This window comes from Sciurus vulgaris, assembly GCF_902686455.1.
Source record: "Sciurus vulgaris genome assembly, chromosome: 5".
Classification (NCBI taxonomy): domain Eukaryota; kingdom Metazoa; phylum Chordata; class Mammalia; order Rodentia; family Sciuridae; genus Sciurus; species Sciurus vulgaris.
The window spans coordinates 57894450-57908616 of NC_136465.1; the positions used below are offsets into that span (position 1 = coordinate 57894450).

General features: G+C 36.8%; 1 protein-coding gene across 8 annotated transcripts in view; it reads right to left on the reverse strand.

Moving 5' to 3' along the window:
* UNC5D (unc-5 netrin receptor D) overlaps positions 1-14167 on the reverse strand; it is a 533325-nt gene that overhangs the window by 94744 nt on the left and 424414 nt on the right. For all 8 annotated transcript variants that reach the window (XM_079139085.1, XM_079139082.1, XM_079139081.1 and 5 more), the window contains one exon: positions 12361-12525. In XM_079139085.1, the coding sequence (XP_078995211.1) occupies positions 12361-12525 (165 nt within the window). The remainder of the gene's footprint in view (positions 1-12360; positions 12526-14167) is intronic.

Below are 14167 nucleotides of genomic sequence, written 5' to 3' on the forward strand. Positions count from 1 at the left end.
GAAGATACATATTAAAATCCTTTTTCTGGTGTATGAGTTCTTTTGCTTTGATTTCCTAGCTTTCATCTGCAATAGAAATATATACATATTCAAAACTGAACAAAAATGTCCAGAGTCCATAATTCAGGCTTAAGGGAATGATTTATTGGTTACTGTCATGATGATTGCTTACTCTGAGGCAAAAGTGATATTTAAAATAATTTAAAATTATTCAAAAACATCATATCAAAATAAAGTCAGTATACTGAAGAGATATCTACACTACCATGTTCATTTCAGTATTATTCAAAATGACTGAGACATGGAAACATATATATAAAACATTTTATATAGATATATATATAACATTATATAACATGTTATATATAATATTATTTATATTGTTTATTATATTTATATATCACATAAACATTTTATACATATAAATATCTTGTGCATTTATATACATATATAAAACATTATGCTAAGTGAAATAAGCCAAAAGCAGAAAGAAAAATATTGCATTATCTTACTTACATGTGAAATCTAAAATTGGCACTCTCACAGACACTGAATAAAATGGTGGTTGCCAGGGGTTTCAGTGAAGCAAGATAAAGAAATTCTGGAGATCTCATGTATAATGATGTGATTAGAGTTCATAATTTTATACTGAGCATTTAAAATTTGCTAAGAGGGCAGATCTCAAATGTTTTCACTTCACATTCAAATAAAATGGGAACCATGTGAAGGGATGAATATGCTAATTAAGTTGTGATGACTATTTCACAAGTAGACATATATCAAGTCACCAAGTTGTACCATATTTAACTTTCAACAGTCAATAATATCTCAGTAAAGTTGGAAAAAATAAAATCCTATCCCTAAGCTCCAACTTTGACCTAGGGTCACAGTGTCTTCCTGCCGTGCCAAGGGCTGCCCTGTTAGTTGCTGGACAAAAGCAGGTCTGGGTAGGGAATGGATGGCAGGGGTGAGTGAGGTTGTTATAATGCCTATTTACTAATGGCTAAAGAAATAATTAACTGCCACATGCAGGCTCTCGAGCCTGCTTATAAAAACTGCCCAAGGAGAAGTTGTGAATTGAGGACTCTTGACTCCCTAACTGTTCTTCATACTTCTTCAGTCCTCAAGCTAGTCATAGATTACCCTCCATGATAGACAGGGCTATTAGTATGTAGGCTTTATCTGGTTTCCCTACCCCATCACCTAGAACAGTGCACGGACCAGAGCAGGCCCTCAAATGGATCACTGCTGCTCAGCCTCATCTGTCATTTCCATCCCAGGCAGTACAAAGGCAGGTCCGTAAGTCTCCTATGTGATTTCCTAGGACACAGTGGTTTCTCATCAAAGGGATCTGTAGCAACAGACCTCAAAGAGGATCTGAGGAGTCAGTACCCAGGTGAGGCCAGTCACCTCCTTAGATGGGGTAGCGTGATTTGTTTCCTATCTAAAAGTTGCCCCCCCTCTCTGTGTAACCATCCCTCAAATGGTTCATTTTAGTTGTGAGTGAATGAGATAAGTTGCTCAGAACTGATTAAAAAGCACATGAGCTGAAAGTATTATTTTCATATTATGTATTTATACACTGTAAATATACAGTATTATTTTCATATTATATATTTATAATGTATTTATATATTATTTTTCATTATATATTTATAATGTATTTATATATATTGCATGCATAAGAGTATATGTGCGTGTGTGTGTATGTATACACACATATGTGAAAGCTGTATTGAAGATATAAAATTATGAATTCAAGTTTTTAACCTGGGATGAGCCTGAAAGATCATCATGCTCACATTCCTCATTTTTCGGATATGGATGCAAAGTGCGGTACCACCAGATTTGCAAAAGGTCATGCACTGGTTAATAAAACACCTGAACTGAGTCTCAGGACTCATAACTCCTAGTTTAGGGGTCCTTTTCCTGTCCTGTGATAGTTTTCTACATAAGCATGGCAATTTTCTGAACAGAGAACACTAACATTGTCCTGTACCAAACATATGTAAGCAAGGTTTTTTCTTATTATAATGCCATTATTCTAAAGAGGAAGACCAGGGCTAATGCAGATAATTATAATGTCTATTGATGTAGTTAATATCTTCATGTTATGTATCACCTTTCTCAGTCATCTTGAAAAGACATGTGTATTTAATTTGTAATTTAAGGCAAAAAGGTGAAGTCAAAACAAAGAGCTTTCCTCTGTCTCTATTAATTCATTTTGCTCAGCACACCCCAGAGGCCACTGAATTTTTGTAAGAGTAGATTACTCAGTTTTAAATCACTTCCCTGATTGGGTTCTTGCCATTTCCTTTACAACCCAACCACTCTATGATCTCAGACATTAAATCTTTCTCTAGCCCAGACTAATATTTCTTATTCCAAGTTTCATACAGTTGGATCCAGGGCTAATTACACTGCAAATGTAGACTTTGTAACTTGTAGAACTAATACTTTATATGACAAAACTAAGTTTTGGAAACTTCCTGACTACAATGGACCTTGGATATCAGTAACTACTGACAGCTAAACCTTTAAAAAACACTCTCAAAATATGTCAGGATTGCTAATTTGGGGATCTTAAAATGTGGAATTATAAAGCCGGGCAAGATGGTGCATGTATCTGTATTCTTGGCTACTCTGAGGCTGAGGCAGGTGAATCACAAACTCAAGGCCAACCTGGGCAACAAAGCAAGACACTATCTCAAACTAAAACAGAAAGTATTGGGGATGTAGCCTAATGACAGAGCACTTGCCTAGCATGCATGTGGTCCCAGGCCTGATACACACACACACACAATGTGGTGGAATGAGAGCAATTCTGGGTGTGATACAATTCAGGATTCCAGAACAGTCAGGATGATTCTCTGATCTGTAGATGGCTGTACAGTCCCGTAGTTTCTGGCTTGTTGGTTGTGTTACCTCTCAAATGCAGGAAGATAGGATTGTTGAATATGTATTGACAAGTTAGGATTTGCTCTATAAAAATTACTTTCTGTCACAGGTTGTTAGAAAACATATATTCCTTATGAATGAGGGAAACCTGTGCATCCCACAGTCAGTATTTTAAGGACTGATTTTCTCACCTGTGGATCATCCAGGCCCCTGTGGTATTTCTTTTTCCCTCTCCTGAGTTTTCCTCTTAAGTTATTTTTAAATACTAGTAAGAATCAAACAATTTTAGGACCGGCTGGGACCCTACAGATCACCTGCTGTATCTTGCTAAGGACCAGATCCTACCTGTTGGGCAAAGGGAACCTGGACAATTGAGAGCTGTTCATTCAGCTACTTATTGGAAGTGCTAGGGAAGGATGCTGAACCTTTAGTGTGACGGGAAGTTTTAAGAATCCTCATGAACTGTTAGGGTTCTCTTAAACTCTTTTTTTTTTTTCTTCTACAACTGGCAGTATTTCTTAAATTACTGCTCAGAGTTGGTTTGTCTAAAGAATGTAATTTGTGTTCCATATATTTTAATGACAAGTACATTTTATTACAATAGAAACACTGTATTAATCGGATCTATCAGGAAATATTTTAACAAAATATCTAAAGTTTTACATGCTGATACTTTTACAGATGATGAAAAACATAGATATGTAGACGTACAGAGATAAAGATTTTTTTTTCTGCCACAAGATTCCCTTTATTAGAGAGGCCAGGCATATTGACACATGCCTATAAATCCCAGCTACTCAGGAGGCTGAGGTAAGAGGATCAGAAGAAGTTTGAGGCCAACTCATTTCAGCAACTTAATGAAACCCTGTCTCAAAAGTTAAAATGAAAAGGAAAGAGCTGGGCATGTAACTCAGTGGTAGAGCTCACTTGGGTTCAATTCCCAGTATTAAAAAAAAACCAAACAAACTAGAAAACACACACACACATACCCTATTGTTATTATTATCATTATTCATACAAATGGAGTGCATACTATGGATGCCAAGTGCTTTGCATGGACTGGTTCATCTTCTCAACAACAACAATAACAACAACAACAAAAAAAACACCAATAACACATATTATTAAAAATTCTTCTTTATAGATGAGCAAATTTAGGCTTAAAAATTAAATTTGTTCATGGTGTTCCTGCTCATAGTATTGTCTTCATAACTAAAACTCAAGCAATCTGATCACAGAGCCCTGATTATTCAACCTTTTATCTATGCAGTGAATTTCAAGACTAGTAGGCTCTGATCATTCCTTTATCTCAATTCTAGGTACATGTCCATTTGTGATCTTTCAGAAAGAGAGTAATCAGGTTCAACTCAGAGTCACAGGGGAACCTGGACAGCTATTTAGCCTCAGTTCTGAATGCGAGATCAACCCAGGCCCAGCCTCACGTACATTTAACCTCCACACTTCCTATGATCTCTAGTTCAGAGTCACTGCTTGCCTTGGAGATGCCATCTGCAAAAGCTTTCTCTTTGCAATGGATTTGCATTCTTAAAGACTCTGGTTCTGTAACTAGCAACTGACTTACACAAGGAATTTTTTTAAAAGTCTAAAGGGTTTTTGTCTCCAGCTTACATGTTCACAGGGATTTGTTCTTCTTTATTTAGTTTTCTTGGATTTTTGTTATGTTTTACTTCGTTTTTGTCCTTTTCCCAAGTAATATGATATGAAGATACAGCATCTTGCTCTCCAGTTCCCTAAATTCACTTTCTGTGTCCTCCCTCTTTACAGTGAAGGTTTGGTTTTGATTCCTCTCATAAAATGAACAAAGTTAACCAGATGTGCCTGCAATAAATAACCTTCCAGAGATTGTTTCTAGAACAAAGCATAGCACTTCCTGTTTAATTCCATCCACCAAAAGAACATAAGCATAGTAGAAAAAGATATTGAAATATGTTGGGGGCAAAAAAAATGGATAGAAGGAGAGGATGTGAAGAGCAGGCAGCATAATTGCCTTGATTTGTATTACTTGAGAAAACAATTATCACCTAGGTTACTCTGTCATGACTAGGTACCTGTAGCACAGATCCATGAGGAAATAAAGAGTAGACCTGACAAAAGGAAAATATCCTGCATGACAAAAGGAAAATATCCTGCATGACAAAAGGCATTTTAAGTGTTTCAGAGCAGGTTGATAAGAAGGCCATAGACTTTTAAAAGCTTATGAAATACATATCAATCGTGGTCCAATGGATGGAGGCCAATGCTTATTTGGGAGGGGGATTGTATTCAAAAAACAATCAGATATCTTTAGGTTTTCATTAAAAAGGCATACAAATAGCAAAGTCTATAGTGGGTGGATAAAAAAGGGGATGAATTTTAAGGTAATTTGCTGTATATGATGTATTATTTATCCTCTTTATCCTCAATTCCCCCCTGGATGTGGCACTCAAGTGCAAAATCTTCTTATCATAAGGAAAAAAGTGACAGTTTTATTAGCGTTGTAGAATTTAAAAGAATGCTTTCATTAAGACACCTGAGTATTGTGATGGCTCTGCTTTATTTTCTTTTGTAATTAAGCACAATGGAATCTGGAGTCCAGAGCCACTCCACTCTGTCTTATTAAAGCTTGTTACTCACTGGCCTTCTTATGGGGTCCCATAATGGGAAAGTGTTTATTGGGGCATGGGGGAGAGACTGTTGCTAAGCTGCTAATGACTCCATATGTGTCCACATCTCCATTCTTATTACTCCTGTGGGTCTGCAATATTATATCCACATTTGCTATGCAGTATACATGAGAGCAACTCTGAATTAATCCACTGCTTATTATGCTGAAAGGCAAGCTATTGTGTATTTCTAGGAAAAAACTTTACATACAAAGGAGCACCTACTATGTACCATAAATGTAATGAGAATAGGATTTTAATAATGAAACTGCTTGGGAGCATTAGCAAGCAGTAGGATACTTCATGACAACATAGGAATGCACTGTGTGAGTAGTTATCTTACTGATGCTGTTTCCATTTCTTTACTATGTAGGATTTATGACAGAATTAAGTAACAGTTCTGTTCAACTGGTTCTGAAATATGAGCTTATCTCAAACAAAAAGTTTAAGAATAAGTCAAGTATGATTCCAGAATCTTTGTCAAAAGAAAAGAATTGATGGTTTTTGTTCTGGTAAAGGGGTATCTATGTATTAGGATCCTCATGTAAAGTAAGTATTCCCTAAAACCACTGGCAAAAAAGTGAAAGGGTTGTCAGATGCTCTGAGCTATCTCCAGTATAAAATTTCTCCTTCTCAGTACCCTAGAAAATGTAGGGAAGGGACTCAGGTAATTATGGTAATAGATAACAATGAGGCTTAGATTGGTCCAAGAGCAAATGCTTAACAAAGCAGGCATTATTTTCATGTGATTACAGGTTCACCTTTTCAGGTGCTTCCCCTAGGTCATTTAAGTAGTTCTTTCAACAGACAATGTGGTTAGATTATTAGATGTAGCTTGGGAATGTTTATTTGAACTTGCTATTGTATAGATGTCTTTATCCTTCATGTGGTTTCCCTGACTGTCACTTCAAACTTCTCTTATCAGTGTACCCATCAGAAATGAAAACAAACCACCCTTTAACTGATATTTCAGTTTCTGAACTGTCAATGTTGAACTGACCTCTGCTATATCTTGACAAGAGGGGCAGATTAGCTCTCAGGTAGCTCAGCCTTGAAGACTGCCTCTCTTCAGGTCCCTGTGGCATTTCTCTGGCTTTAGCCATGCTACACATCTAGGCACTAATCCCTTCTGAGGCAGATCCATTTCATCTTCTCAAGCCAAATCCCTTAGTTTTATTTCTACTGGAATAAAGAGAGAGGGAGAAGGCTTCTCTTATTCCTGAGGATCAAACTAAACACCCAATCATTTTCATCTTTCTGTTCCTGTCGGTGAGATACCGGCAGGTTATTTAGCTCTGGTTGTGATTCTCAGAGCACAGAAGCAGCTCTGCTCAGCGGGTAGAAGGGAAGATGGTCAGAAAGTTACTGAGTTTCGTGTTTATACTCAGAGAACATGGATCTACAAATTCTTGCTTCTTGACAATCACACTCCATAATTATCTTCATTCTCTGGAAAATCAAGCACGAAGGAATTGAAGGTTCACTTTATGCTTGTTGTTTGGACCCGCAAACTCACTGCAAATGAAAATGGTGCAATTTTATTTTCTCCAGTCTTGGGGCATTTATTTTCTTGTTGAGAGCACTTAGGTGTGGCCATCTGTGATAGCATGACACTAAGGTTCTGTGCTTTAGTCACAACTGACCAAGCAACAATCACACCCAAATATTAAAGTGATCATTCAGAGCTGGCAGCTCCATCTTTAGGAGAAATGCAGCCCTGAGGGACAACAAAGGAAATCCAGATGCTCTGTTGAAGGCTAAACAAAATCAAAGAATTGCAGGTCATCCAAGAGCCAAGCAAAGTCATTGTTAACCCTCCAAGAGAAGGGGGAAATTGAGGAATTGCTTTATGGTCATGTTGGTATTTTAAAGGGAAAAAAATTAGGATGAAGTAAATTCCCAAACTGTAACCTGACCTAGATCCTTCAATAAAGCCACTGTTCCATAAAGCTGTTGCCAAATGCTATTTTAATCAAAGCCATCCTTTGCTGGAACTCTATCCTGAAAGTGCAGCTATTTTCATCAAGAGAATTCTGACAGAGTACCAAGGAGGTACACACAGTGTTGCTGGTATCATTTAACTGGACTGTTGCTTGGTGCTTCCTCTATAGATTGTAAAATGTTACTCATTTTTGTTGACATCAGAGCTACTTTCTGTCTAGAAAGACATCCTACATCCTGGTATTGGGTTCTTATAAACATACTTTGTTCCCACTGATATGCAAATACATCTCATTCACCTTATAATTACATAGACTTTATCCTTTCTCACTCAAGAAAGTTAAGTCACTACAGCCCTTAAAGTGTTGAATCATATTTGATAGATATCCTTATGTGCATACTATGCAAGCAAAGATAGCTGGAAAAACTTTAAGTGGAAAAGAGAATGTGGTGAATGAATTGATGGTTTGAATAGGAAAAAATAAATAAAAGAAGGCTCCTATAGCATTTTCAATTTATGAGGGATGGATTTAACAAAGATCCTACCTCCAATGTTGAACACATATTCCAAGCCTCATTGTCTTCCTAACTATTTCCACTATGGGAAAACACAAACAGAATACTCAAGAAAGTACTTGTGTGATTAAAACCACACATGGCCAATGCCCAAAGGAGGAGTCCATTAAGTAAATCAGTGAATTACTTAATGTCACACCTTAACTATGAACATGAGTGGCTTCAAGGAAAGACTGAGCTTTTTCTTTTTTAACTGCATGCAGTTTTTATTGTTTAATATTTTTTGTAGTTGTAGATACTCAGAATGCCTTTATTTTACTTATTTATTTTTACATGGTGCTGAGGATCAAATCCAGTGCCTCACACATGCTAGGCAAGTTCTCTGCCAATGAGCTACGGCCCCAGCCCAAGATTAAGCATTTTTAATTTCATGAATACAAATGCATTGATAATAGTTAATTGTATGTGTCAACTTGAATAAACCAAGGTGTGTCCACATGTTTGGTCATACATTATCTTCTCAGTATTTCTGTGAGAGTATTCCATTTTCATCAGAAGACTGAGTAAAGCAGGTTGACCTCTATAGAAGAATAGGCCTCATTCAGTCAGTTGAAGACCAGAATAGAACAAAGGGCTGACTCCACCCTGAGTGACAGAGAATTCTTCTCAACAGTCTCTGAACCAGTACATCTGCTTTTCTCACATGACAGCCTTTGAACTAGGACATCAGGTCATCCTGGTTCTACTGCCCACTGGCATTTGGACTTGAACTTGGGATACTGTCTTTGCATCTTTGTAGTTGCTGAACTTCATAACTATATGAACCAATTTCTTTTTTTTTTTAATTTATTTTTATTGAAAACAAATGGGATACCTGTTGTTTCTCTGTTTCTACATGAAGTAAAGGCATATCATTTGCGTAATCATACATTTACATAGGGTAATAGTGTTTGATTCATTCTGTTATTTTTCCTTCCCCAATCCCTCCCACCCCTCTTTTCCCTCTATACAGTCCCTCCTTCCTCTATTCTTGCCCCCCTCACCCCCCAGTATGTGTCATCATCTGCTTATCAGCGAGATCATTCGTCTTTTGGTTTTTTGAGACTGGCTTATCTCACTTAGCATGATATTCTCCAATTTCATCCATTTGCCTACAAATGCCATAATTTTATTATTCTTTATGGCTGAGAAATATTCCATTGTGTGTGTGTGTGTGTATATATTATATATATATATATATATATATATATATATATATATATCACAGTTTCTTTATCCATTCATCAATTGAGGGGCATCTAGGTTGGTTCCACAATCTGGCTTTTGTAAATTGAGCAGCTATGAACATTGATGTGGCTGCATCTCTGTAGTATGCTGTTTTTAAGTCCTTTGGGTATAGGCCAAGGAGTGGGATAGCTGGGTCAAATGGTGCTTCCATTCCAAGTTTTCTAAGGAATCTCCACACTGCTTTCCACTCCCATAGCACAAGAAATAAAAGCAAGAATCAATAACTGGAATAGATTCAAACTAAAAAGTTTTCTCTCAGCAAAGGAAACTATCAGCAATGTGAAGAGAGAACCTACGGAGTGGGAGAAAATCTTTGCCACTCATACTTCAGATAGAGCACTAATTTCCAGAAGAACTCAAAAAACTCTACACCAAGAATACAAATAACCCCATCAACAAATGGGCTAAGGAAATGAACAGACACTTCAGAGAAGAAGATGTACAAACAATCAACAGATATATGAAAAAATGTTGAGTATCTCCAATAATAAGAGAAATGCAAATCAAAACTACCCTAAGATTCCATCTCACCCAATTAGAATGGCGATTATCAAGAACACAAGCAACAATAGGTGTTGGCCAGGATGTGGGGAAAAAAGTACACTCATACATTGCTGGTGGGATTGCAAATTAGTGCAACCACTCTGTAAAGCAGTTTGGAGATTCCTTAGAAAACTTGGAATGGACCCACCAACTTCTTATAATAAAAATCTCTCCATTGTACACCGTCTCTGTCTTTCTTGGCATTCAGGTGGTTCTGTTTCTCTGTAGAACCCTAATTAGTCTGTCACCAAGGATTTTCAAGTAGGATATACATTTGCCAATAAATCCTCAGTGCTGATGATTGCTTCCAGTCCTAAACAGAACTCTCACTCAACTTATAAGTGAGTATGTATTACAATCCATGTGGAAATAAATAATATTCACACATTCGGTAAATAATTTTTCTTTCATTAAGAATTAACCATTGCCTATGTTTAATCAGTACCTCTCAGACTGTCTTAGTGGATTACAGTTGAAGATGGATACCCATAGATTCCCTCCGAATACCATTCCAGTATGTGGTTGATAGCAAAAGTAATTACTCTTACTATGATCATCTAAAATTCAATCTGTAGCCAAAGAGTAACTTTGTCATTATTCTTTAGAAAACATAATATTTATAGTTCTGTCTATATCAATTTCAAAACATGACCATGATTTTTAAAAGCAGTCCAATCTCAGAGGTATGTTTGTAGAAAAATCTAATGGCAGTGAAGTGTTGTCAGAAACACATTTCCTTAAATGTCTTGCTGTTTAGTTGGTGTTCAGTTTCTTTCCATATAGGATGTGTGAAGATGTTTTGAAGAAGGTGAATGCTCTGTATGAATTAGTTGGTGAGCACAGCTCTTTCATCACTGAAACTGGTGGCTGTGTTGTCTTCTATTGCAACCCCTTGCACTGTATCTGATAGGGGCAGGGTACTTTAATCAGAAAATAAAGGCATGTGGGTTCTTAATAAGTGCTTGGAAGAAAAACAGAGTAGAAGAGGACCCAGAGGGAAAGAAGTAAGGGAGAGCATGGGGAAGGACTGGGAAACAGGATCTAAAAATTATGCCAAGTCCGTGTAGGAACATACTACAATGAATCCTGCCATATATATATATATATATATATATATATATATATATATGTAAAATTATAATGCAAGGACTAAAACATTAATAATAATAACAAGGAAGCAATAGAGTAGAGCAAGTAGGTCTGGTGAAGGAAGGAAGGGAAGTAAAATGAAGGGAAGAGAGAATAAGGTTGATCAAATGAGCATGAAAAAGTATGGCATAATGAATCTCAGTACTATGTATAATTGTAATGCACCAATAAAAATTGTTAAAGACGAAAAAATTTAATGAACTATAAAAAGTGCTCATTTCAATGTTCTAACCATTTTAAATAATGAATAACCATACAGATTTATTCTGAACACACCAAATAGCATCTGCTTGCCTCCAATGGTACCCAGTCATATGGATGTATAAAAAGAAATTCAACAGAGATTTCCTCCATATTGCCATTTTCCCTAATAAAAAATGACATATCTTCCTGAAAAGATCTCAAACTATTGAGATATATATATATATATATATATATATATATTTTTTTTTTTTTTTTTCTGGAGATCACCCAAAGTTTTCCAAGAAAGGGACACTAGCTCCAACAAATACGTATGTTCCCAGTCTTTTTTTCTTTTCTTTTTTTTTTTTTTTTTAAGGATCCAAGTCAAATCAATATACCTCAGCTCAACGGGAGTGGGAAAATGGAGGAAGGGTTAATATTTACTGAGCACCAACTTGGTGCTATAATTGATGCCAATATGTCTTTTTATCATTTTGCCTTGATAGTAACTGAAAGATCACTTTTAGTACTTATAGTCATGGGAGTTAAATGACTGGGCTAGGGCCACAAATAAAACCTGTCTCTCCTTGACTCTATTTGATCCTCCTTTTTAACCCAGGCAGATAGTCACTGGGAGGTAAAAACAATGTGCTCTTGGGAATAAAGCAAAGGCTTAGAAGTTTTGAAATGAACATGCCATTTTCTACTCTGTCCAATTAATGGGACATGAAGCTACCTACCTCTCCAGGTTTCCCTATCCCCCATCACTTGCAAATTTTAGTGCAACACACATTCTTTGCCAAGGAATCTTGGCCTTCAAACACTTAAATGTCTTGTTGTGCTACAAAATTCTTGGGAGAACTATAAGCACACAGTGAACAGTAACAGAATTTCACCAAACACAAGTGGTAGCTACTCATAGTCTTAAATATTTTATGAAATTATTCTCTTAAAACCCTATTTGATTACATTATGATAAAAATAAAAAATTGCCCCATATTAGTTAGAATGTATCTGTCTACTTTTTTATGCTTTCTACCCATTTCCTTTTTTGTGCCAGGTGATCTGGCTTCCTGCTGACTATTTTGACCCAGTTAATGGATATGACATCCTTTCTTGAAATATGTGAATATATGGACATCATGCACAAACACTGAAGACGTTAAACAGAAGGTGTTACCTAGCGTGCAGAGACCATCTGTGCAGTTTTCAGATTCCTGGCTGAGACCTTCACAGAATTTGCCCCCATTTCTTGGGGGTGGTGCTGCGCATTCCCGGATCCGGAGATGCTCACAGTCAGGACTGCAGACGGACCATTCGCTCCACACTTCCCAGCTTCCGTCCACTTCAAAGGGAAAAGAACAGAAACACCATTAGAAGGAAGCAAGCAGCTGTCAGGAAACTCACTCCAGGGTTGCTGCTCCTGTCCTTAGAACTGGATTTTAAAGAAATCACTACCAAAACAAAAACAAAACCACAGATAAGTATCTTTTCTCCCTGGTTCTTTCCTTAAAAAAAATTGCTGTGGTATAATTCTCTTGCTATTTCAGGATGAGAGCAATTATTGAATTTAGGCAAGCAGATGAATGACCAGTACCTTTGGGTTGGCTAATAAGGGCATTATCTATTCTTTCCCAGTGTTTCATGCTCAAGTGCATCTTAGATGGACAGGTGAACTACACAGTAGCCCTTGGTAATCAGCCACTGCCTCGTGAGTTGAAAGTTTAGAACAAAGGGTAAAATAAACTATCTTTTAGCCCCAAATGTCCCTATACTATTAAAAAATTAAACCCAAATATACTGATAGTTTAAACTAAAACAGGTCAGTCAAACCCCAAGATGCCAGGACCTACATAAATAGAATTTCTTGGGTCATGAATTGCTGCTGTATGTAGAAATGAACAAACTAAACTTAATTCCATTAAAAATCAACCCTAGAGATTAGGGCAGATGTTTGAGACAATTGCCCCATTACCTCCTAGGAATAGTCTAACCATGCTTATGTGGGTTATGGTAGCACAATTTTTAATCTAAAGCAATTATTCAAGAATAGAGAAAGATAAAAAAAAAATAGTGAACTTGAGGCAAAATTTCTGAGTCCCTGAGTTGGTTGTACCAATTTATGAGCTGTGCAACCCTGGGCAATCACATGGTCACACTGACCACGTCTATCAACTGGAGAGAATAAAACTCACAACACAGAGTTAAATGATATTGCATGGAAAAAATATCCTGCACAGTACCTGGCACATAGTAAGCACTCAATAAATGTTTATTGAACATGAGTCCAAAAGGAAACTCCAAGAATATGCTGCTGGTGAGAGCCTCACCTTAGCTTTGGGTGAAACTAAATTTGAAATCTGAGGCTCTGGTTCAGTGTCCTTGGAGTTAATATTCTGTAGTGCATATGAGATGCAGGATCAATTTATTTCTCAGTGGGAGGATATGCTTTCCATAAAGAAAGCCATCTTCTATTTCATCTACTTCTCATTGTATAAATTGGGTTACAGCCAGGAAGAGGTGAACAGAACTGATAAAAGGCACATTTGGTAAATGAGGTCTGTCTCTATTCAGAAAGAAAGGCAAACACATGCCCAAGGTAAAATACAAACTGCTGTGAGAGTGTATGGTTACTGCCAATTGTATTATAAATAAATACAAAGCCAAAACTGATAAAAGGTCAAGTGTTTGGTGCCTGATCTTCTGTGCTTGAAGAAAACAAACTAATCCCTGCTTACTATTATAGGAATTCATGCCATGAAGAGGGAGAACCCAAGGACAGAAGCGGGTGGCTGAGCCCAACCAAACAGTGGTAGTATAAATGCTTCAAAGAGCATTTGGCTTCTTGATAGTGAGTATATGAAGTCATCTGAGTATAAAAAGAAAAAAATATATATATATGCCCTAAAACACTGAACGGGGGTATTTACTTGACAATGTTGCCATTACAATGAGTCCCTCATTATTAGCACCTTGGACAAAGGCTC